Consider the following 25610-nt stretch of genomic DNA (forward strand, 5'->3'; position numbering starts at 1 on the left):
AGATGGAGCAGGGGAAGGGGGCCCTGGGTGGGCTGTGGGAGTTGACTTGGGATGTTGAAGCGAGGAAAAAGCAAAAAGGCAAGTGGAGGTTGTGTGGGACACAATAGAGGGGTATACGGAGAATGTGCAGTATGGAAAACCTGGCTAGGGAGACATTTTTCTTCCTCCTAAAACTAGGATTCCAATTCCTGGAGACCATTATTTTGCCTCCTCTTGCTTCCTTTTTGCATGATGCATAGCTTTAATTTTAATTTTTAAAAATATTTTTTTAATGCATTTTCAAATTTAACGTTGCACTCATTTATATACATGGATTTACGTACCCAGTCTGTATCGGCTTCCCAATCTATTCTTGACTGACATTCTAGTTCATATTCTTTGGATCTCTGCATCCCCAGTAGACTTCCATCCTTTTTCTTCTTCTCTGTTCATTTATCTTGTCCACTGCTGGTCCTAAGTTCATCCCACCTGGAAATTAACCATGATACCGTCTCTTTTTAAATATTCTCCAAAACAATCTCACTCACTCCTTACTTTTTCCTCATTCCAGTTTCTTATTTTGGCTGTAAAACTTGTTCATTCCGCAAATTCTATTAGTTTATGCAACTGTCGGTCCTTTGTCAGAGTTGCCTTTATTTTTAATTTTTAATATAGCTGTATTAATTCCCAATATATAACCATTACAAAAGGGGGGGAATACAAAAACAAAACCCCAACTCTTCCCCCTTCAGGAGAGATCAATCTAGTTAAGATTTGCCAAAGTCCAATCTCTGGTTTTGGTACTTGCCATTCTTCAGGGTTATCAGTAAAGTATTTTATAAAAGGATGCCATATTTCAACAAAATTGTCTGCAGCATTTGTATTATTCAATGCATGTAATCTTTTCATTAATGTTTCTGAAACAGCAATAGAGCATTCTTTTTCCAACAGAGATAGCTTTATTGAAGACATTCAGCCCCCTTTAGATCCATTCCAACAACAGCCCTGCGCATTAGAGTAAATTGAGTGGCTCTTAGGTGTGTTGAGATGCATTTATATGACTTTAAAAGGAGACCAAAACGATGGACAGCAAGTGGTGTGGTCACTCTGAAGCTAAGAGGATTGCAGTGCTAGTGAAGGCATCTTGAAAAAAGGGGAATTTTGAAACCTAGTGTGCCTTGCAAGGTGCAGGGCAGAGCCGCTTCAAAGGCATGTTCCTAAAATGTGGTGACACCTGCCCTGAATAGGAGGTGTGACTGGATGCAAGTTAGAGATTGGGAGAAGACAAAATCCCAGTTTGGGCGTGATGGGCTACCTTTTTGTCCTTCCCTAGTGCACAGCAGCCTCTACCAACCAGCTGCTGTGGGGCTGATGGGAGTTTTAGTCCGAAAAAATTTGGAGGCTTCTCTAGGTTGATGAAGGCTGGTGTACAAGGAAGGATGGTCTGGCCTTAGCCTTCTCAGATCAACCCCAGAATCTACCAGCCCAAACCCAGGAACAAAAGATTACAGTTAGAATTATGTAGTTGAGAAGAGGGTGCCTCTGAGCACATTCTAAGCCAAGGACTTTGTGTCCAAACTTGAAAACAGAACTCAATCTCCTTTCCCACCATCACCCACTCCTGGCTAGCTTTCCCCATTCCAGCAGCCTTGTGGAGATGGAGAAAATGATTTCCCTTGTTCTAATTGGGAGTTGGAAAACTTTGTTGATCTCCTGAATCATACAGAGATCTTCCACTAGACCCCGATGGACCTTCTGCTCACCCTTGATGTCCAGGGTGGCTGGGGGCAAAAATGGACCACTGGGTGTGGGGCAAGTGTAGGCCTCCTGCTGGCTGCCTTTGCTGCGAAGTTCCTTGTTTTCAGAGTATCTGGTTGGCTTTGTTTGCAAGCCGTCCTCAATGTAGGTTCCTTGCTTCTCTCCACACAGAGCACCAGAATTACTTCGGGGTAGACGATAAGCTGGGCTCTGTGGCTGTATCACTACGACGTGAGGAGAAAGAGGGCAGCGCTGGACCCCAGTACAATTACCGCCTTATAATCCGCACAAGTCAGGTGGGTTCTTAAGGCATGCCGCAATAGCCGTTCATGTGTTTTTTTATCCCAAACTGCGAGCTAAATTTGCTTACCAAAAATCAGCTGTGAGAACTGTCTCTGCTCTCAGGTTAACACTCTAAAATACACGGCACACAAGGAAAACAATATGGGGAGGGATAAAGGGTTTAGTGGAAGCCCAGTCACCCATTCCTAAATTTATGGTTTGTATAATGTAGTTCTGTCTATGCAGATTCTTCTTTCTTGGAGAACGACACCTCCCCAGGAAAACTGACACCAGCCCAGCGCAGATGACAGCCGCCACATTCACACCAGATGTTTAAAGCACTAGGATTCCACTTTAAACAGCCATGGCTGGGAATCCTGGGAACTATAGTTTGTTACGGGTGTTGAGAGTTGTTTCGAGACCCCCTATTCTCCTCACAGACCTACAATTCCCAGAATCCTCTGGGAGCAGGGGTTAATCGTTTAAGCACTCTGGGAACTGTAGGGCTGTGAGGGGAATAAGGAGTCGCCTAACAACTCTCAGCACCCTTGACAAACTACAGCTCCCAGAATTCTTTGGTGGAAACCATGACTGTTTGAAGTGGCATTATACCACTTTATGGTGTAAACGTGGCCTGAAAGAGAGTCTGTGGCAAAGGTGGGACTTAACCCTAGCTTTTCTCAGGTCCCACCCCAACATCCTAGCTACTAGGCCACACTGAGTGGTGTCATGGCCTTACGTGGAGGGGAGTCCCCCTGGTGTGATCCTCCTCCTGCCCCCTTGACAGCTCTTGTTTTCCTCCCAGCTCCGGACTCTGCGGGGATCTATTCTGGAGGATGCTCTTCCCCTTTCGGCCCGCCACACTGCCCCACGGGGCATCCCTCCCAAGAAGTTGCTGGAACACGTCATGCCAGAGCTCAACCTGCAGTGTCTCCGCCTGGCCTCTAGTTCCCCAAAGGTCCCAGAGACCTTGCTCAAGTTGGATGAACAAGGGGTAAGGCTCTTTCATTCAAAACGCATATTTCCCACCCTGTTATGTCTTAGAACCACCTTCAAGGCCGTTTACTGCCATGAAAAATTGTTTATTTGTTTTTATACTGCCCTTCATCCGTAGATCTCAGAATGGTTCACAACATAAAATTGCAGTACCTTGGAAGTCAAACAGAATCTGTTCCGGAAGTCCGTTCAACTTCCAAAGAACGGCTTCTGATTGGCTGCAGGATGCTCCTGCAGCCAATTGGAAGCTGCAGAAGTTGTGTTCTCGCTTTGGCAGCACATATACTAAAACTGGAACGATATAGGGAAGCTGCGGCAGCCGTATCAGGTGTTCGGCTTCCAAAAGAACGTTAGAAAACCAGAACACTCCCTTCTGGTTTTTGATCGTTCAGGAGCTGAAACATTCAACTCCCAAGGCATTCAGGAGCCGAGGTATGACTGTATAAAAAAATGCAAAATACATAGTAAAAATAAGAACAAAAACAAACCTATAATCCCACAACACATTTAAAAGGGCATCAGATGTCTACCAAGGAATAATATCAAATCCCAAGGAACCTCACATTGAAGGCTCCGTGGGCTGAAGAACACTCCCTAAGCAACACTCTCAGACCTTCCAACTTTTTCTGATGCAAAACTGGGACATGCATCTTCTGGGCTGGTTTCTGGGCAAGTCATGTGACTCTCGCTCTTGCCCCCAAAGCGTTTTTTGGGAGGGGGCCAAGATCTCGCGCATTGCCCAAAAATGCAAGAGCGCGTGAAGTCGCAGCACCCAAAATGGCTACCGAGATCTTGCAAGAAAAAAATGTGTGCTCACTGGAAACATCAATCCAAGTAGTACTGGAACTACCTCAAAGCAGTGCCACATGGTCCTAACTCCAGAAGGAAACCATGGTTGATGGTATTGAAAGCCGCTGAGAGGTTGAAGAGAATAAACAGAGACCCATGACCCATGTTTCTCTCCTGACTGAGGTCATTGTACAGGGCGACCAAGGCAGGTTCTGGGCCAAAACTGGGCCTAAACCCCCATTGAAATGGATCTAGAGAATCAGTTTCTTCCTTGAGCAACTAGATTTGTATCATTTCTATTTAAAAATAATAATTTAAACATCAGACAGCAACCATCAAAGAACAGCCTGCTGAGCTGTAAGGCAGGGCTAGGGAACCTGTAACCCACCCAATGTTATTAGACTCCAGCTCCCATGATCCCCAGCCAGCATAGCTAACAGCCAGGAATTATGGGAGTTGTTGTAGTCCAACAATATCTTTCTCTGCTGTCTCAAATGAGCATGGCTACGGGTTCATTTCCATTCAAGGTGTTGACTTTGGGTTTTAAAGCTCAACGCAGCTTGGGACCTCAGGTACTTTTAAAGAGTGCCTTGTCCCACATCAACCTGCACGGCTTTTAAGATTTTCTACTGAGACACATATGTTAAGATCTTTTACTCCAGCTACCCGGAAGTAAGGCAGGGACAACTACGTGATGGGCTTTTTGTTGCAGTTGCGCCTCTCATTGGATACTCTGAATACTAGTTTCTGGGCGACAGTAGCAGGAGAAGGCTAGCACTTTTGTGGCCTGCTTGTGGGCATCACAAGAGGAATCTGATTGGTGATTCTGTGTGCAACAGGATGCTGGATTAGACCTACCCAGTAAAGTGAAGGCTTTGAAAGAGCCTCTGATTGGTTCTCGTTTGGGTCTTGCCCTTCAATCTACCCATCCCGGACTTCCCCCTCCCTGCAGCTCAGCTTCCAGCGGAAAGTCGGGGTGTTGTACTGCCGGGCAGGGCAGGGCTCCGAGGAAGACATGTACAACAACGAGGAAGCAGGGCCAACTTTCCAGGAATTCCTGGACCTCTTGGGTGAGCGCATCCGGCTGCTCGGCTTTGGCAAGTACCGTGCCCAGCTAGACAACAAGAGTAAGTATAACAGGAGTGTGATTAATGTGTGTGTGTGTGTGTGTTGCAGGGTAATGGTTAGGGGGTGGCCTATGGGGTCTTCCGCAGTAGACCATGGATCTCCTGGTCCTTCTCCCCCACTTCTTAATACTTAAAAAAAAACATGCAATGTAAACAGTAATAAAATATAAACTGCTTAGAGGGCAGCTGGATGCAGTGCCCATCTACCACCTGAATTTCCTGGTGGCATTGATACTGTTGCATGCCACCCCAGTCTCTGAGCAGTGAAAGATTTCAGGCGGTTGCCCAGGGTTTGTGGTTCCTTTTGGAAATGAGGCACAGCAGAGACCATGGTGTGTTTATGATACATGGTTTATTTACACATATACAACCTGAGCCTACGATGGAGGGGTTCACAGCATCAACCTCCACCCCCCAAAGGGCCTTGTTTCTCCCACAGCATTTGCTGCAGCATAATAATAATAATAATAATAATAATAATAATAATAATAATAATAATAATAATAATTTATTATTTATACCCCACCCATCTGGCTGGGTTTCCCCAGCCACTCTGGGCAGCTTCCAACAGAATATTAAAACACAATAATCTATTAAACATTTAAAACTTCCCTAAACATTTAAAACTTCCTTAAACAGGGCTGCCTTCAGATGTCTTCTAAAAATCTGGTAGTTGTATGCCACATTTTGATGCCAGGCCTGAGCAGGGCTTAGTGATCAAGTTCCTAGCTCTTTTTGTCTTCTCCTGTTAAAGCTATGCGTTTATTTATTAAGTAAAATTGGTTGGTTGGCGTCTGTCTGTCTCGGAAGACAATGGAGAAGTACGGCTTTTGGGGGGCGTGAAGTTGGAAGGTTGCCATGCCTGCTGTGACTGTAGAGAGACAAGTTTTAGGAGAGACCAGTTTTGTTGCAGCTGGGGCAGGTGAAGGCGTCCGGTTATGCTGCTGCAGATGCTCCGTGGCGTTTCTTCTCTCCGCTCCTCCCAGCAGTCATTGCTCCTCTGGTTACTGCTATGGATGCACAACCTGACTGCCATACACAGACCTTTACTGAAAGAGCTACCTTTTGGGTGGGTGGGTGCTAGCTGCAGCTGCACTGAAAGTGTTTTTAATCTCTCTGCCACTCTTCTTTGCAGATGATTCCACGGGAACCCACTCACTCTATACCACGTATCAGGACTATGAGATCATGTTCCATGTCTCTACCATGCTACCCTACACCCCTAACAACCGCCAGCAGGTATGTGGGGGCACTTTTGCTTAGTTCAGGGGAACAAGGGATTCCCTATAAAAAGTAAGCGAGGGGAAGCCGCCACACACATACTGGAGAAGAATCAAGCAGAACTTATTCACATCCTCTAACGCTGCATTCAGAGGCTGAGCAGAGTGCCTGTCCCAAGTCTCCAGCTCCCCATTTCTCTGGTAACCTTCCTTTCCTCCCCCACCCCCAATCTTCTGCAGCTGCTGAGGAAGCGGCACATTGGGAATGACATTGTGACCATCGTCTTCCAGGAGCCTGGAGCGCTCCCCTTCACGCCAAAGGTGTTCCGCTCACACTTTCAGCATGTGTTCATTGTGGTGAGGGCACATGAATCTTGCACAGAGCACACTACTTACAGGTGAGAGGGAGGTGGCAGTGTGGGGAAACGTGGCAAAACTCTCCCTGACCTTCCAATTGTAACACCTCCTTTGGACTTGTTCCTCTCGATGGACTTGACAGTGAGAGATATTGAAGAAAATTAGTATTTTTAGGTTGTAAATCCTTTAGTCCTTGTGCCAATATTATTTACATTTATAAGTTGCTTACCTTGTGAAAATAACCCAAAGTGAGGTACAAACACTAAGACCAATTACACAGAACCAATAAAAAAACCCTTAAAAACATATCTATATAAATAAAAGGCAGGTCTTTTCCTACCTGGGGCTGGGGAAACCCAGCCAGATGGGTGGGGCAGAAATAATAAATTATTATTAAATTCTTATTACCCCACTAATAGAGGCCAAAAATACTTAAAACCCTTCAAATTAAGGGCCAAAGGCCCAGGTAAAAAGCGCACGTTTGCCTGGCAACTAGGACTAGACAAAGATGGTACTAGGCAAGCTTCCCTGGGGAGAGCTTTCCACAACCACAGAATCACCGCTGGAAAGGCTTGTTCTCATGTTGCCAACCTCTGATCACGGGGCCAGGGTGAGTGCATGTGGGGAGGGGTTGTCCTTGACATATGAGGTTCTGAGCCGCATTGAACAAACCATGTTTAAAGCAATTTGTGGCATAACATGATGTGCGAATGCAGCCATCATTGCCCATTGTTAAATTTTAAATCCATTCTTTCCTTATTTTATTCCAACCCTTCATCCAAGTTTCTCAGAGTGGCCCATGGTCGTCATAGCAGTCCTTTGTGGTAGGCTCATCAGGGAGAGAGTGTGTTGGACCCAAGGTCACCCACTGAGCTTCATGAATGAGTGGGTTTTTGAACCAGGCCCCCTGGTGCTAATCCAGGCATCCCCAACCTTTTGCCTGCCAGATGTTTTGGACTACAATTCCTATCATCCCTGACCACTGGTCCTGTTAGCTAGGGATCATGGGAGTTGTAGGCCAAAACATCTGGAGGGCCACAGGTTGAGGAAGCCTGTGCTAATCCAACTCTGTAGCCACTGCCTCAAACCACACTTCCACATAGGCAATGAACGTGCCCCATTTAAGGAAGAAAGCATCAAGTTTAACTAGACTTCTGAATAAGATTAATCTGATGTACCAATTTCTCCATTTGTCCCAGATTCTTAGCAAAGGTTGTATCCAACTAAGTTATAGCCAGAGTAGTCTCATTAGAATGAATGGATATTTATGAATTTCAGTGGGTCTACTCTGAGGAGGACTAACGTTGGATTAAATCCCAAGACATGAGACTGCTTCTCAGTCCTTATTCCTGATTGAAAAAGTAGGTTCTGGTTAAGGTTTTAGGACACAAAGATCAGAGGAGTAATCAGGACTTCATCTGGAACACAGCAGAGATAGCCTGCAAAAATGTTCACTAGCACAAGCAAACTATATTGATGTATTTATAACTTGTTACTTATCTCTTGCAATATTTTCTGCTAGAATATGCTAACAGTCCTCACAGATCCAACAGCATATGGAATGCAGGACCAGGTTTCCATACGGGTTTTTAGAAATTAGATTTTTATTTTATTCTCTGCAGGAAACTCAGCTGGCTGAGACTTGTAATTCCTCTACTCTTTTGTCTTAGAAATATGTCCCCTTGTGGTGAAACAGAGGTACAGCCACATTTTAAGGGATTTTTTATTTTTTTTTATTTTTTGAAGAACCGTTGTACAGTAATTTGACCCTCAGTTTCCTCTGTAACAGTAGTACAGTACAGCTACAAGGGTGTTTCCCCCTAGTTTTCCATTATTATAAAAACAAATCCCCTAAATGGTGTGTGTATAGTAGGGTACAGGTGGCTTTGCCCCTGCCATCCCTCCTCACAGCTGTCCAGATCTGGAATGGGGCCCCTGGGCTGGTTCTTTGTGTCGGGAGAAACGTCTGCACTCAAGGGAAAACCATAAGATTAATGTCACATGTAGTTTGGTGCTGAGGTTAGTTCACAGTAGCCCTTCTGTTTTTATTTGCCATTCTTGGTGCATTTTTTCTTTCTCCAGAGAAACCAGATGACAGCAGCATCTAACTATTGCAATCTAGTACAACTTCTTTTTCAAACTTGATTTGCACTATTTTTGCCTTTTTTACAGTAAGGTATAATTATAGTACCAGCGTGCCCAGGTTAGACGAGCAAAGCAGTAAAGGATGTTGGGAGAGGCTCCTGTATCTTTAATTATCAGTTTCCTGAATACCTTTTTTTGATTGCCACAATGACAGCTTTCCATAAGTGATTCGGGGAATTTTTTTTTTCCAAGAAGGAAAAATACCCGTTTTAGAAATGCGTTGATTCATGAAATTAATGAGTAAAATAATGAATCATTACAGTACAAGTCAAATTTGACTAAATTTGGCAACTGAAATAAATGTAATATTAGTAATAAATAATCAGTAATAAAGTCACTTATTTCTGGTGGCTATCCCTAGATAGTACACACATTTGTTGAGATAGCTCTCCAGGCATGCTAAGACTAGCATGTTAAAGAATAAGGTATGTGTTAAATGACATTAACTTTTCAGTAACCTTTAACTTTATTTATTTATTAAATCGTTTTTATACTGCCTTTTGACCCTAACAAGACCCTCCCCCCCAACTGTTAAAAAAATATTATAAACTGGCATAAGCTTTTAGAGGCAACAGCCTACCTCATCAGGTGCTATGCCGGAACTGTGGAAAGCTAATATTTATTTGACTGTTAATTTATTTGATTTATCAATTGCCCAATACAAAAATAATTCCTAGATAACTTACAAACAGAAGCCAACCCAATGCCCCAGTGGGAAGCCCAGAAGCAGGACCTGTGCACAACAGTAGGCTTGCCATATGTCAGGAAAATTCCTGACAAATCCTGGTTTTTGGATGTTAAAAGGGCGTCGGGGGGGGGGGGATTTTGCAGAATCAGCAAAATGTTAGGGAAAACCCGGATGTATGGTAATGCAATGGAAAAAGCAGTGGAAACAGCTCCAAAAGCTTAAAAACACTATTTTTTGGTGGGGAGGTTTCCCTTCAAAAGCTCAACAATTTGGGTTTGTTCCCTAAAATGTCAAGAATTTTGGGGTCTTCCTAAAAACAACTTTGCATGAATTTTACTTTTTTGAAATATGGCAACCCTGCACAACAGCAACTTTCCCCACTTGTGATTCTCAGAAACCATTATTCACAGGCATATTGCCACTGCCTTATACTGTGGCAAGATCTCGCGCGGTGCCCCAAAACAGTACTTTTTTTTTCCTGGGCGAGAGCACATGCGATTGTGGCACCAAAAATGGCTGCCAAGATTTGACCATCCTGTTTTTTCCTCAGGTGATTGGGAGGTATGGGATCCCCATTTTTTTCAAGCTCTCAAACCCCGAACTTTTCTTTCTGTACCACTGTCACAGCACACCAGCAGAGGGAGCTGCGAGGCCTGTTCTTGAGTGGTTGTCAGGGTAATGCAAAGTTCAAAAGCCTCAGGCTTTGGGCCTAGTTCCTTGATCAGTTCAGTACGGAAGGCCTAGCTGCTTTTGAACTCAGTTACTGTTATTGCCCAGTAATTTGTTTGTTAGCAGGTTGACTGCCTTAATTGTACCAGCCCTCTGGTTTGGTGGGCTTGCTGTGAGGCCCATAGATCCCTGCCCCCAAATATAGTTGCATGCTGTTTTTTAAGTAGCAGGTTTGGGAAACTAGGATTGCACAGGGTCACTGTCTTAGTTTAGACTGCTCCCCCCATCCCACCACAATTGTTTCCATCATGCCGCAAGAACCTCCCAGAGGTCACATGCCAGTGTTTGGCCGGGCCGGAAAATGGGCAGCGAAATTGATGTGACTGTTACCTTTATATGGTAGGGCAAGTACCCCCAGAGTCAGAGGTTCCTACAAACACCTCTCTCCATCCTCACAAGCAAGAGGCCATTATCACTGTTCAAGGATATTTCTAGCTAGATAAAAGCATTTAATGAGAGCATGAGGCAGGGCCATTGAGTGTTAAGGCCTAGGAAGAAGAGGTGTACTCTGGGGAGAGTCATAAGGGCTAGAAAGCTGCTTTTAAAATATATATAAATATATTCAAATGGAAATTCAGGTGCCCAGGATGCTGAATCCTGGGACCAATGCAAAATTATTTCAGTGATGCAGAGAAATTAGCGATTCCATTGAATTTTTTTAATTTAAAAAGTGTCCTGTGTCCCTTCTTCTTCTCTCTCTCTCTGCAAATGGCTGCTCCATTCAGCGTGGCTGTCAGCTGCACCAAGGACATCCCACGCTTTGGTCCCTTCATCCCGGCTGAGAACTCCTTTGCCAAGGGCCCAGCTTTCCGAGACCTCCTGCTCGCCAAGGCGATCAACGCAGAAAATGCGGCCGAGCGCTCAGGGAAGTTCCACGCCATGGCAACGCGCACCCGCCAGGAGTACTTGCGAGATCTGGCCCTCAACCACGCCACCACCAGCACATTGGAGGCCTCCTCGTCGCGTTTGGCCCTCATCGCTTTGGCTGCAAAGAAGCGCGAGAAGTCCAAGGCGCCAAAGGGGGCAGAGGCACACAGTGCGGGGGCTTTGGTGTGGGGCGTGTGGGCACGGGATGGCAGTAGAGGACCCGAGAGCAAGACTCCTGAGCTGCGGTGCCTGCTGGGCATCTCGGCTGAATTTCTAGTCCTCATTGAAGCCCGTGAGAAGAGGGTGGTTTTTAACTGTTCCTGCCGGGACATCCTGGCTTGGACCTTCTCTGAAAGCTGCACATTGGACCTCTACTATGAGACAGGGGATTACATTTGCATGCGTGTGGATGAGGGTCAGGCCTCCGATATCCGTGACATTGTCCACCGGCTGCAGGTAATAATTTGTTTTCACCCGCTAAGGGGTGGTGGGGAGCAGAAGGGATGCATAGCATCATTTGGATTCAAAGTGCTGTGGTGCTAAATTTGGGTCCCTTGTGCTCCACTTCCTGAATTACAGATGTGGGTGGGGGGTGACTGCTGTTAATTGGCTGTGGGGAAATACACTCTCCATATGCTTAGAGAGGGGTTCTTGTGCTTATTATTACTTGGTGGGTCCCAAGGCTATACACTGGCTATAAAAATAGGCTCTTTGGCTTAATCTAGTCACCACCTGAACTATCTCCCCTCCCCCCAGCTGGTGACTCGGGGTTGTGAGACGCGGGAGCTGACCCTCTTGCGGAACGGGGTTGGCCAGCTGGGCTTCCAGATGGACCCCGAGGGCTTCGTGACGGAGGTGGAGCGCTTCACCTTTGCTGAGACGGCTGGTCTCCAGCCTGGGGCCCGCCTGGTCCGTGTCTGCGAGAGACCCTTGCCCAGCCTCAGCCATGCCCAGACCTCTGAGCTTCTGCGCACTGCCAAGAAGGTCACCATTACTGTCGTACCCCCAGATGAGAACGGAAAGGCCCGGAGGTGAGTACTCTTTAGGGGTGGAAGAAAGGAACACTCCAGGACCAGTTTCTCATATTTGCTCTCCGTGGTGTGTTGCTTTTAGTTCTGATTTATTTTGGGTTTGTCCAGTACCTAGTCCTGGCATTAAACCCCTTTGCATAAGGTGCCTGGGGTCTTGAACTGGAGATAATAGCAGCAGTCTGCTGGGACCTGGCTGTCTTGGCCATAATAAATTTTCTCATTGGTGGCAGCTTGATTTTGAGATGCTCTCCCCAGGGATGCTTGCTGGCCTACTTTTATATGTCATTTTAATGACCTGTATTCCCCATTTTAATGACCTGTATTCGGCCTTTTAATTTAATTTGAAATGGGTTCCCCTACGCTTCCCTTTCTTAGCTTTTAGTGTATTTGTGTGTGTGTGTGTGTGTGTGTGTGTGTGTGTGTGTGTCTGTGTGTCTGTGTGATCTTTTAGGTTTCCCTGCTTTTGGTGTAACTGTATATGCTTTTAATTTGTTTTCATTGTGTTGTCCAATTTTACATTCTGCCCCAGGACTTTGAAGAGCAGGATTTAAGTCTCTGTAATGAAAGCATACATAAAATTATTCTGTGTGCAAAAGAGGTGCCCTTTTGTCCCTTCCCTGCTCTATAAATAAGAAGGTCTTTTTATCCTTCTTAAAATGACTAGCTTGATTGGAAAGTAGCATGATGAAATGGATGCTGCTGCACGACAGTTGTGGGTGAGCCAAAGGCAGCTGCTTTCTCTGCAGAGCCTATAGAATAGCCTTGCTTCCCTTTGCTCCTGCTCTTCAGCCTGATGGAGTGGTTGCCGTTAGGTGTATCAAACTAGCCCTCTAGTCCTGATGGAATAGCTGTTGCTGGACGACACTTAAGATTATTCCTCCACTCAACCCACAGGATGGTGCTCTGATGCCTTTGTCCTGTTCCTTTTTCTGTGCATTGGCAGAAGTTTCTCGGAGCTGTACCTAAAGTCTCTACAAGAGAAGAGGAGGAGTGAGCCACCAGCCAGCGATGTGGAGTTGACCAGGCCGGGGAGCGAAGCAGGGTTCAAGCCTGCCACGCTCCAGCTGCTCCACTCACTATCCCTGCCAGACGGGCCCCCTCACAGCCTGGCGGAGGAGAGGACTGAGTTTCTGCGGAGTCATAGTGACCGAACGCCCAAGCCTCCAGACTCGTGAGTAGCACTAGTACCTCCAGGCTCTTTCAGGGCTCATACCCACTCACCCCTTTCCTGTCACATCTAGCCAACTTCCCTCTGCCTCATTCCATGGATCTTAGGAACACAAGAGACTGCTTTATTCAGTCCAGGCTATCTCTTTTTCTAGCTTGGCATTGTCCACTGTGCTTCGAATGGTAAAGGAACTTGGGCACACAGAGCTTCACCTGATCTGTATAACTGGAGATGCAGGAGATTGAACCTGGGATCTTTGCTTGCAAAACAGTCGCTCTGCTACAGCCCCTCCACCAGTTTTATCTTGGGTTAGACATGCAACCCTTGTCTGTTTTTGTAGGGGTGTAGGAGACTGCGCCGAAAGACCTTTCATTGCTGCTCCATGCTTCCTCTCTTTCTGCTGCTAGAAGCACCTGAAGAGAGAGAGGCATGGGATAAAGGGAGTGTGAGGGGTGTGTGTGCATTTGCACCTGTAAAGATGTCTTTTCCTCAAGGCCCATGATAACAAGGTTGCAGGTAATTGGAGGGGCGAAGAGGGCTGCTAACATTTGTCAGTGGACCAGATTCTACTCTGGGGCTACTAGCTGCCAACTCCTTTCTTTTCATCAGCTTTTGCAGCTCCTGCGAGAGGGGGAGAAAGTTAGGCATCAATGAATAGAATAGCCATTTCCTTTCCTCTGGCCATTTAAAAAAAATGTGTGATATTCAGGAACCAAGGCTGCAAAAAAGGCGGGGTTTCTTACAATATGTGTTTAGATCTAAATTGGACTGTTGTGTGTTGGAAAACGTTTGTAGGAAATGCTGTGACTTGGTTATGAGACCTCAGATGTGGTATCAGCGACACATCATCCTTTTAGCATACATTCTCCGTTCCTTTCTCCATGTCTCAATGTCTGGGGTCTCATTCTCTGCAGGGTGCCACTTCAGGACATCCCTGTCCTGCCAAATCCCCCTCCGGATCTCATCCTGGCTGCCACGCCCAAGCCCTCTTCAGACCAGGACGCAGTAAGTGTTTGTCTTCCCTCTTTGTTCCTCAGTTTATGTGCCTTTTGATTTTAACATTAATAATAGTCACAACAACCACTTTAAATAATATAGTGGCATCTATGTTCGTGGTGATTTACAAGGAGCATGTTTGGCAAGTTCCTGCCTCAAGGGGCTTATTGTCCCAAAACAGACACAAGGGAGGCAACAGAGGAATGGGAGGGAGGTGTCTCAGGCAGAGGAAGGTCTTCCCCTTCTTCCCCTTCCTGATCCTTTTAACTGGGGGTGCTGTGATTGTGCATGGGACATTCTGCATCAAACTGGAGCTCATTGGTAGGGAATCTCAAACCCATGGGCCTAATGAGGCCTCCCCATGGCTCATGAGGCCATTTTGGCAAAGCCACACCTACCACCCCTTTGCCTGGTGAAGGGTTGGCCATTTCTGGATATGATCCTCTGTCCAGATCCAATTCCCCAGCACAGCTGCACTCCCTCTCCAACAGTAGCACCTGAGGCAACCCTTTTAAAGTGGAAGGAGTTGAGTGCAATGTCACAATGTGTGTTTGTGCGCGCACGCAACCTGCTAGTATTTGATGGCTTGAGGCATCAAATATAAGAACATAAGAAGAGACTGCTGGATGAGGCCAATGGCCCATCTAGTCCAGCACCCTGTTATCACAGTGGCCAACCAAATGCCCTTATGGGAAACTTGTAAACAGGATCTGAGCACAAGAGCCCTCTCCCCTCCTATGTCTTCCAGCAACTGGTATTCAGAAGCATTACTGCCTTTGACTGTGGAGGCAACACTAGTAGCCATTGGTAGCTTTATCTGCTATGAATTTGCCCAATCCTCTTTTAAAGTTGGATTGGTGGCCATCCCAGCCTCCTACAGAAGTGAGCTCCATGGTTTAACTATGCACTGCATGAAGAAGTCATTTATTTTATCTGTCCTAAATCCCCCAACATTCAGCATCGTTGAATGTCCAAGGGTTCTAGTATATTGAGAGAGGAAGAAGAAAATGTCTCTGTCCATTCTCGCTCCCATGCATACTTTCATAAACTTCTGTCATGTTGCTTCTCACTCACCTGCAATCTTACATCACAGGGGTGTTGCTCCATCCCTTAATCATCTACTGAAATGGGCCCTGAATCGCACCCCATTTGTCTAGGTCTTTGCAGCATACACGTCCCCTTCTCCATCTCCTACCCCTTGTAGCAACAGTAGACTTCTTGCTAGTTTATGAGGATTAGGGTAAGAATATTCTGTGCTGCTGCCTTAAGAGGGCTGGAAAGTTTCTTAAAGAACAAAGAAAGCCAAAGTTTTCTCAGGAAGTTGGATTTTGCACTGTGTGCCACATTTAGTCGCTTGTGCCACATGGCAGAATGCACAGAGGGCTGTTTTTTTCTGCTCTGCTTCTCCTAGGACCATCCTGCAGATCCCATTGTAAACAAGAAAGAATCTGTTGTGGGCCAGGTAGCCAAAGGCCCTGAATCTCTGCCTCCCGAGGAAAAGACCTCTCCACACTTGGAGTCCAGAGAAACAGATAAGTTCCTGCCGCGGACACTTTCCCTGCGGAACTCCATCACCAAAAGTAAGAGATCCTCCGCCCTGCACCCCTTCGCTGCCCCCATTTCCCCGGGTGCAGAGGCACTGATGTGGCCACGCCTGGGCGGGCCAAGGGTTTGCTTGAGGACTGAAGGCCTTGCCCTCTCCTTTATCCCCCAGTCCTCTCTGAAGCTGGAGAGTCCCTGGAGGATGAGTGGGAGTCCATTGCCAACTTGGCTTCTGCTTGCAACAGCATCTTGGAGGCCCTTTCCAGGGAAGGTGAGTGAGTGTGGGGGACCAAACCAACAGGCTGGCACTAGCTGCAGCAAAAGTCTTGGAACTTAGTGTAGGGTAGCATCTTAGGAACACAGGAAGGTGCCTTAGAACAGGTCCGACTTGAACCTGGGACCTTCTGTGTGCAAAGCCAGAGTGCTGCCACTGAGCTATGGGCCATTCCCCTATCTAGGGCTTTCCTCTTGCTCTGGCTGAATATCTTACCTGTGCCTCTTTCTCCATCCATAGGGCAGCATGTGCTGGAGAGCAGGGAATCCCTGTGCACCACCGTCCAGAGGGGCACGAGCCAGCAGCAACCCAATGAGGAGTAAGAAATAGTTCTCTCTGTGTGTGTACAAGGGGACAGGGAAGAGAGATTTGAGCGTGCTGGAGAGGTTCAACTGTATGGTGGGGAGATCTCATCCGTACGTCAGCTCCCTGAATTCCTTCTCTCCATTCTGCAAGGCGAATCAAATATATATACATCTTCCTAGTTACATAAAAATGTGAGAACAATCATTTGCCAGGCTAGTTAACATCAGTGTCTCCCCATCCTGGTTCTCCCTTCTTTTCCAACTCTTTCAGGTCCCAGTTTCCTCTCAGCCTTGCTGATAAGGTCCTGCATTTGGAATCGACACTCAAGAAACTGCAGGAAGATCTTCAGAAGGTGAGGTAGTGAGCAGGAATGTAAGAGGCACAGAGGATCAGACCAGCATGGTTTTTGCAAAATTTACTTTTGAAAGGTATTCCCCATTCTCCCAAAGTTAGAGCCAAACTAAAAATTACATTAAATTTTTCTTTGCACTCTTAAAAAAGAGCAGCTGCTGCCCTTTTGAGAGAGAGGGGAGGATGCAAGTTATCAGGATCTCAGCTGGTTATTGGCACTTTGGAGGTTCTGCACAAAGAGAATCCCTTTCAGACAAGCCACACTTTTACCTGCTTCACACTTGACATCAGGTGTAGGGCAGGTGGGCATAGGCTGCCCAAAATGGACTTGTGGGTCAAACTGGGTGGATATATGGGCTGAAAGTTCCCTGCCATTAACCATTTGTTCATCCCACATTTTTGGGTGCGTTTCCCCATCACTTTCCTAACTGCAAATTTTTTAAATTTTTTTTTAAGTGGATTTGTTGTGCTAGGGCAACAGAGCACCTTAATCCCCTTTAATTATGCAAATCTCAAGTTCTGGTATGCACTTGAATTGCTCCCACAAAATTCCTAGTCTGGAGGCACCCAGAGTCTTTGCCCTCCTGTAGGCAACAGCCCTTTGGGTATTTGAAGAATTCTGCTCAGTCTTTATTTCAATATTTCATTCAATATTTCCTCATGGGACTAATTCCTCCCCTGAACCAGTTTTAAATCATACAAGGTATTGTACCTGAGGCACATGTCACTGGCTGCTTCTGCAGTCTTGAGGAACGGGTACATCTGCCGCAGCAGCTTGTTCTGTGAAAAAGCCTACCTGGCCATAGCTCTATGTTATCTCAGGGGCAAGCGAGCACAAGGTAGTTCAGGATCTATTGGTGGATATATGGGGGATCAGCCAGCGTTTTTCATTCCCAGAAACAGCAACAACTAAAACAACTACCCCACCACCATAAATAAATAAAAATAGGTTACTGAGAAAGAAAACTTGGGGAAAAAGCAGGACTGGGTTTTTGTGAAAAAGGGCTTGTGGACTTGGCATCTATGCTGATGCTGAGCACAGATTCCTGGCCTGCGTTTGTGCTCAAAAGGCACCTTGCTCCTTAAGTCTTAGTGTACTTCCATCCACCTGAGCTGCAGTTGTGCACCTGATTCTGGTTGGCAGACCTCAAGATTCTGGTAGAACAAGCAAGTAGGTCCCACAAGTCCAAAGGCTGCTCAGCCCCTGGGCTATCTGTGTATAAATAAATGCAGATAGAATGAAACCTTTGCAGTGAGGGAACTGCCCATAATCTTCGTCCGTCCCCCCCCCCACTTCAAGCCCTGCAGAAAGCCATCAGATTTGTTCATGAATGTGAACCATGAATTCTTCCCTTCCCATTTTCCTTTAAAAATCATTCTGAAAGGAGGAGGCTTCCTCTTAAAAGAGCTTGGCATCCACCTATAACACCCTCACCCCCGGGTATGTGTCATTATCAGGACTCGCTGCCCAAACTCAGACATTGCAGACTGTCTGGTTCTCCTCCCTTCGTAGAGATGTGGGTTTCCTTGTTTATTTTTTAGTCATGCCACGTGGAACTTTCTCCTCAGCAATGTCTGAATTAATGAGGCCTCACTAGAACAGTTTGTGGGGTATTGCCTACAAAACCTCCAGCCACAATGCATTTATTAATCTCTGAGGTGCCGAGGGAACTCCGGAGCAGTCTTGCTGGAACAGATCAGTCCAGTTGTCATTCAGGAAGCATTTCCTAGCCAACAGGTTCCATCCTTATCCCCCCCCCCCGTCACTTGTCACTCTGGTGGGCCTAATTTGACAGGTGGGTAGCACCACCTTGCCACCTAACGCCATAGTGACATCAGGTGACGCTGCATTTTGAGGCCCCAATTGTTTGCACTTCAAAGCCTAGTGTGGGGCTGTTTGAAAGCCCTTTTCGAAAGGGTCCTGGTGGTTGGGAATGTTTCCAGCCTGGAACAGAATGCTGAAGGAGAAGGGGGCCTGATGGAGCTCCTGGGGGCCGAGTGTTCCTCCAACAAAACATAGCAAACAGGGAAGGGCACTGTCTTCCCACCCCCTCAAGTGCTATTTATTTATTTGTTGAATCCTCACCCAAAGGAGCCCTGGGCAGCAAACAACAGAATGCTGAAGCAACACAATTAAACATAAATTTATTTATTTATTTATTTAAAAAACATTTAAGAGCATCTTTTAAAAAAATCAGCTAATAATTTCAGGGTTGCTGGGAGCAGTATCTTTTGGCCATCAAAAGCCTGGGTGAGCAGGAACAGTTTAAAATTCCTCCGGAATGTTACACTGATGCAGAAGACAAGATACACCTCACTGGGGAGGGTGTCCCACACATTGGGAACCACCACTGAGAAGGTCCTGCTGCGAGTCAGCATCATCCGGAAGACACACTGCACCAACAGCAGCAGCAGGATCTGCTGTCTAGGCATGCGACAGGGTCTCTCTTGAGGATCTCGGCGAGTGTATGGCTTCATATGGTCAGATGCAGGCTTTAATTGTTGCAGCAACAGCAGCCTTGTCCCCTCAGCCTCTAGATGGATTAGAACCAAGCCAGTGTAATGGGATGGAGCCCCTGATGTGTTTCTGAGTTTCCTTTCTTCCTTGTTTGTCCTCCAGGAGAAGGCTGAAAAGGCGGCGTTGCAGGCGGAAGTGCAGACCCTTCAAGAGAACACCCAGCGCTTGAAGGAAGCGTCAGAGACGGCGGCAGCTCAGCTCAGCCAGGTCACACAGATGCTGGGCGGCCCCCCAACGCCTCCCCACTGCCCTTGAGGCCCTCTGACCTCACTCACACCTTTGGGGGCCTAGGAGGGGGTAGCTGGTGCTCTCTCTCACTCACTCCTTACTTGGAGCACAACAGAGACTTTTGACAGGCTGTTCCATTACAACGTGCTCCTGCCCCCCCCCCACTTAAGCCCTCCCTCCGCTAGCCTTTGATGTGGCTAGTGCTACAGCTCTCACCACTTGGTGGGGGGGGGTGTTGTATATTCCCAGAATGGGGGGTGGTTGGATGGAAGCTGAGGTTTGGGGGCCCAAAGGACACAGGGCTCCACTGGCCACCTTGGGTGAGGTGGAACTCTTTGGGCCCCTGTTACTGAACAGGTTGCACCTATCAACCAAGGCTTGCCACCCAGTTCCTTTCAGGGGCTACTGCCCCACCCCCTTTCCCAATTAATTTGTGCACCAGCCTGTAACCTTAGTTTGGAGCCATACAATGCCTCCTCTCCAGGGTGGGGTTAGGGGTGGGAATGGTTGTCTTGTTGAGCATCTTTTTTAATTTTTTTAAAAACCGAATTACGATTTTGGACCCTGGACTTTTCTTGCCACCAGCCCCCGTGGAAATGCCACCCTTGTGGTTCCATCGGACAAAATAAAATAAAATAAATTCACCAGGCAATAACTGCAGATCGCCTTTGAGGAAGGGGAGAGTGTGACATGCCCAGGTTGACGATTTGCCCTGGGCAGAGGTGTGTACAGTGGTGGTGCTGGAGGGAGAAGGATTGAGCAAACCTTCCCTCGCTGCCTCCATTCCCTCCCTCCCTCCCTCCTCCCCCCAACCCATCCCAGCACTGATTTGGGACTGCACAGGGGGCTTCCTGCCTGATGGAGGCCTTGGCCCGCATGCCCGTTAACTGTGAAGTTTTTGAAAGCTGTGACACAAGCCCTGCTCCCTCCTTGCCCTGTGTGGTCCTCATTTCCACCTCTTCTTGTAACCCATCACAGATTCTTCCTAGGTGGGGGCAAGACAATCCAGCTTGCTGTTTTATCTCACCGCCTCCAGTGGTGCTACCCATCGCTCCCCCCTCCTCCAATTCTGCCAGGGGTAGCCAACGGGACGCCCTCCGGTTGTGGCGGACTCACACCTTCCCTGACTATTGGCCATGCTGACTCAGGCTGGTTGGAGCTGAGAGCCCCAGCAAGATCCAGAGGGCAGCTCGTTGGCTATCCTGATCTTGGCCCGCCCCACCTCGAGAAGCAAGAAGAGGTGGGGCACCCTTCTCCCCCTGTGCCGTTTTGTGTCTGTGTGTCCTGTACATATTTTTCCTTCCTTCCTCCTTGGACCAAGGTTAAGAGAGGCGAGGGGAGGTGGGGAATCTTGTCCGTCTGTCTTCCCCACCCCAGCCTCCTGCCTGGATTTGAACTGAATGTACAGACTAGCCGTGGCCCTCCTTGTGCAATAAAGTCTTTGGTCTGCAGCCACATGCCGTGGGCTCCTTTGTCATCCTTGCTGGCAACTTTTGGGGAAACGGGGGGGGGGGCCTGGAAAAAGAAGGGGTGGGGTGGGTGGGTGTGCATGTGCATGCTGCTGGTTAAGCTGAGGGGAGGAAGTATGGGCACGGTTTCTGTGATTCCATCTAGATGATCTGCCCCCTCCATTTTAACTCACTTTTCTCCTTTTGTGTCTCTGCGTTCTCCCCACCCACCCATATCCGCTGATATCAGAGCTAATGCTCCCTATAATTCCGGGTAGTTTGCTTCCGGATGGAGAACAGAAGCCACTTCCTTGCTTGTCCAGACTCGCTCCTTTTAGGAGACTTGCAGTTAGTGGTTTTGTTCCTTCCTTCCTGTATAATTAAGTGGGCTAAATCTTAGGTTTGGCTGAGGACATTTCATAATAAATATAATGGACTCTGCCTGGTTGAGTCCTTCGCCCTCCCACCTGCCCTGCTCTCTGACCCCTTAAGTGTTTTCCCTTCTGCTCCCTCTACCCATTCGCTCTTCTCAGCCTACGGCTTGTTCTCTTCCTTTCTGCTTAGCCCCCCTGTCTCTTTGTTCTTTGCTCTACCTTCTTCCAGGGTCCTCTTTCTGCTAGTCCTCAGTCACCTTGTCTCCCTAGCTTTCTCTTTGCCAAGGTCCATTCTGCCTATCTTCAGGCCCTATGGATGGGGCTCCCACCCCCCAGCCCTCATGCAAAATGTGTCTTTCCTCTCAGTGGCTGCAGTGTGTGTCAACCTTCTATTGTCAGCAGCTCCCTCTGAGCAGGTTTCATGTCAGCACAGCAGTGTGTCTGTGCGCAACCCGCAGCTTTATTTTGTGGATTGCCATTGCATCTTTGGTTTTGTTTTAAAGCATGGGGGCAAGGCTACTTTTCATGCACAGCAGCGCCTTTGACAAAGACCACGTTTTGTAAGTGGGAAAAGTATGCAAGATTCCGGCCTGCACAGATCTCTTTGTTGTGCCCGTTAGAAGAGTCCAGCAGCTGCCAAAGGCTTCACAGGTCCTTTCGCCAAGAAAAAAGTGGAGTGGCTTAAAAAGATGTGGCTTAACACACATTGCCTCAGAGTGTAGTGTGAATGAAAGGGGCCAATTCAGCAGATCAAAGAAGAGGCAGCTGCTTCTGAGGTTTAGGATCCTTGCCCAATCAAGTGTGTGATGTGGTCAGCTTTCTCGGAACCTCAGCGTTTGCTTAGATGAAGTTCCACTTGTGCCCACAGAGGGCCACTCCTGAGGATGGGCTCACCTGGACTGTGTGAGGGCTGCCCTTCTCTCTATGGCACACACTATAATCATAAAGGGTCACAGCTGGCATTCTTCTATGATATGTCACTGGTGAAGAATGCTTGTGGGAAAGGAACACCCTTTCGGAGAGCATATGTATCTGTGAGAGAGAGACCTTCATGCCCCTTTCACAACTTTGCCCTGAGCTTGAAGGGACAAGCTGTACATTTACAAAGTACATTCTGTCGAGGATTCGTAACAAGCTATCAGCCTGATCCAAGCGGTAACCTTTCTGTAATGCCAGGGCTTAGCGAAGTGATAATAAACAAGAGGGTGCCCCTGAGCAAGTGCAGACAGCATGCCATGCTGCTGAGTAAACACACACACACACACACACACACACAGTATTTGACATTGAAAGAAAGGAGAGAGCCCAAATAAAGGCTGTGCCCTCCCTTTCCCAAGCTCAGAGTATCCTTTGCTGTTAGAAAAGTTCAGGAGGCAATTTTTTAAAACTCTGAAATCATGACCAATTCTGAGCATATGGAGAGGGACTTTCCACCTCTTCCCCCCTCATAATAAGCAAAGGTCTTTCAAACAAGGCAAAGGAGGGAAGGACCTACCCCCCCAACCTTTTTAGGACACCATCCAGCTTGTGGGTGGTGCTACAGGGGAGGCTGGAGGTGTAGGACGACACAAATGCAACCCAGTGACAGTGCATTAAACAACACGAAGAACACACACCCCGGTTTGTGCACACACCATTGTTCAGCAGCAAGGAGGGTGTTTCACAAGGCAGCTTAATATGGTGTAACTACTCTCAAATCATTGTTGTGCACCCAGTCTGATGGGCTAAAGGGAGCATCACCCTTTGCAGAGCAAACCAACAGTGCTCTGATTAACCTTACTGGACTCTCTGCTTACTGGGGTAGAATAATTTGAATGGGCTTCCGAGATTTGTGAAAGTGCTGCTCTAGAATGTGCTTTAGAATGAACTAGGAGTTTATGGATAAGTGCATATTTCTCCTAACTCAAGCCCAGTTTACACATGCGAGGTGGCAGAGTCCTGAGGCTCTAAGTGCTTCCAAGAATAACGCATGTGGAGTGATCGTGTTTTTGAACAATCTCCCATGCAAAGAAAAGGCTCCCTGTCAGCAGAAAAGTAGTGCATCAGCAACAGGCTTAGGCAGGAATGTTCCTCGCTAATGACTTTTTCTTACTTGGAGAAAAGCATTTTAAAAAATAAATAAATAAAAACTTTCCCCAATCTGCAACCAAACCTAAGGGGTACAATCTGTTTTCATTAAATGCGCCAACGCTTCAGGTATGAAGTTTTACCCATGTTCATTGATTCTGTGACATTGTGTATGGATTAACGAATCTGAAATCAAAACAGCAGATTTGTTTCTGAATGTATTCCAAACACATTTGGCAGAAAGCCACGTGGTTTCACAAGCATGTCTACCACCTCTGGCAATGAGACACCATGTGTCCAATAATGCAAAACTCTTACACAGAAAGAGAGGAGAGACAAGGCAGGTTTGCCCTTTTTTTTCCGAAACGCTTCTTTTACTATCACACAATCACAATCTCAAATTCCAGCTGTCGGCATTCTCACTAATACCCACTTCCTATTCCCTTGCACCCTGAAAACCACACTGGAAGATCAGTTCTTCACTGGAAGATGCCTCTTGCATTTCGGTCTGTACATGCCGGGAACCGCCATTCTCACTGCACAGTTTCAGCTGGAAGCTGGGAACTGAGAAAGTCGAGCTTGTCTTTTAATCTGGCGCCACAGATCTTAGTTCAGGGTCCATGCAAGAATCCGTTGTGAAGTGCAACAGAAGTTCTGCACTCTGGCTCCCAACAAATAAAACAATACATTTAGGTCCCCCGCAAAGGCCGTAGCAGCTTCAGAGTCACACTGAAAAAATCATCGAGAAAAGGTGCCAGCCTTCGGATCACACAGAAGTTCGTTTTCTGCCCTGCAGACTGCGGGTGATGGAGAAAGGCCGGTGGCACAACACGGGTGCCTGGCTAGCCCTGGCTCCCCAATCCGGACAGCTGGGGCAGGGGCCTGTGGGGCCAGGCCTTGGCAATGCTGCCCCCCCCTTCTCAGCACTCTCTGAGAGGGCGTCCTCGATCCCGGTCCTGGCGTGGTTTCTTAAAAGGGTTTTTTGGGCCAAGGGGCGAGATTGCCGCGGAGGCACTGGCTTTCGGACAGCACCTGCCCTCCGGCGCTGTGCAGGGCCAAGTGCTTGCCAAGGTAGGCACGGCGGCGGAAGCGCTTGGGGCAATGCGAGCAGCAGTAGCTCCCTTCGGCGGCGCCGGGGTGGGGCAGGGCCCCCCGGGGCGCGTTGCCCGGCTCGGGGCTCTCGTTCTCCTTGGTGGTGCCCCCCGCGTGCCCGCCGCCGCCGCCCCGGGGCTTGTGCCAGCGGCGGTGGGAAGCCAGGTTGGCCGGGCAGCTGAAGGCCTTGCTGCACTCGTGGCAGCGGTACTCGACGCGGGCGATGCGGGAGCAGCAGTGTTGCGCCAGGGCCAGCGGACCCGGGTAGGACTCCTGGCACAGCTGGCACACGAAGGCGCCCAGCAGCACCACCGCCCCTCGGTCAGGGGCAGCGCCGCTGGCGGCCCTCTTCGCGGGCGCCAGGGCGCTGGGCTGCTTAGCCGACGGCGCGCAGGCCGACCCGGTGCCCAGAGCCTGCGAGGCGCACGTCGGGGCGGACGCGCCCGGGGCCGGCGACCCCGAATGGAGGCCCCCTCGCTCCAGACAGCTGCCCAGCGTCGCGGCGCTTCCCGCCAGGCGCAGGGGGCCAGGCCCTGGGGCCGGGCAGTCCGGCAGCCCCCCGGCCCGGGGCAGCTTCCTTGGGGCGGAGGAGGGCAAGGCCAAGACCCCGCCGGAGACCAGCAGGCCCGACGGCACCCCGCCGCCATCCACCTCCTTCTGCGGGGTCCGGATCCGGTAGGAAATGGGCGCTTCTCGACGCGTCCTCTTCACCAGGAACCCCCGGGGCATCTTGGGCGGCTCGAAGGAGGGCGGAGAAGGGCGCTGGCGCTTAGCCCTTGGGCACCAGGGGCCTGGCACGGCGGCGCACGTCGAGGGGGCTGCTGGCACCTGTTGCTGCTTTGCGGGCCCTGCAAGAGGAGAGGTTTCCAAACTTGGCGCAGGGGCTCTCCCGCTTGGCGCGTCCGCTCAGGCTTTTGTTAGCCGAGGCTGCTGGTGGTGGTGGCGACGTCGGCGTCTCTTGCCTGTGCCCGCCGTCGTGTCTTCAGCGCGGAGCCAGCTGGCCTCTGGGAGCAAGCACGGCGGCTGCCCCGCTCTATAAAGGCCCGGGCGCCTATTGTGCTGGCTGGAAGCTGCAGATGGCTGGTGCGGGGCAGCCAATGGGCGCTGCGCTGGTTGCGTGGCTGCGGGTCCCGTGGGGGCGAGCGGCAGATGGGAGCACTGGCCCTGGCGCGTGGGCCCTGCCATTATGCAGATTGGGGGCAAGGGGTGGCACACGCCGGGCCGCCACAAAAGGGGGGTGGGCTGCGGGCTGATCCCCCAGGGAGGCTGACAGCATCA

General features: G+C 48.6%; 2 protein-coding genes across 7 annotated transcripts in view; one reads left to right on the forward strand and one right to left on the reverse strand.

Annotated features, from left to right (window-relative positions):
- The window catches only part of SIPA1 (signal-induced proliferation-associated 1), a 36734-nt gene extending 15928 nt beyond the window's left edge, over nt 1–20806 (forward strand). For all 6 annotated transcript variants that reach the window (XM_081175353.1, XM_081175356.1, XM_081175354.1 and 3 more), the window contains 14 exons: nt 1909–2033; nt 2825–3013; nt 4757–4931; nt 6067–6170; nt 6392–6549; nt 10796–11393; nt 11694–11968; nt 12912–13139; nt 14051–14141; nt 15544–15712; nt 15847–15945; nt 16189–16267; nt 16525–16606; nt 19226–20806. In XM_081175353.1, coding sequence (XP_081031479.1) covers nt 1909–2033; nt 2825–3013; nt 4757–4931; nt 6067–6170; nt 6392–6549; nt 10796–11393; nt 11694–11968; nt 12912–13139; nt 14051–14141; nt 15544–15712; nt 15847–15945; nt 16189–16267; nt 16525–16606; nt 19226–19378 — 2525 coding nt within the window. In that variant the 3' untranslated portion in view covers nt 19379–20806. The remainder of the gene's footprint in view (nt 1–1908; nt 2034–2824; nt 3014–4756; nt 4932–6066; nt 6171–6391; nt 6550–10795; nt 11394–11693; nt 11969–12911; nt 13140–14050; nt 14142–15543; nt 15713–15846; nt 15946–16188; nt 16268–16524; nt 16607–19225) is intronic.
- Nucleotides 20807–23619: 2813 nt separating this feature from the next.
- Nucleotides 23620–25317, reverse strand: LOC308575642 (insulinoma-associated protein 1b-like). Its single transcript, XM_081174415.1, has one exon. It carries the CDS (start codon nt 25059–25061, stop codon nt 24210–24212), a length of 852 nt encoding a protein of 283 aa, XP_081030541.1. The 5' UTR covers nt 25062–25317; the 3' UTR covers nt 23620–24209.
- Nucleotides 25318–25610: the final 293 nt, after the last annotated feature.

Source organism: Podarcis bocagei (genome assembly GCF_964188305.1).
Source record: "Podarcis bocagei genome assembly, chromosome: 16".
Taxonomy (NCBI): Eukaryota; Metazoa; Chordata; class Lepidosauria; order Squamata; family Lacertidae; genus Podarcis; species Podarcis bocagei.

Excerpts from the sequence above, each read along its gene's own strand:
- LOC308575642 (XM_081174415.1), bottom strand. The coding sequence starts at position 25,061 with ATGCCCCGGGGGTTCCTGGTGAAGAGGACGCGTCGAGAAGCGCCCATT.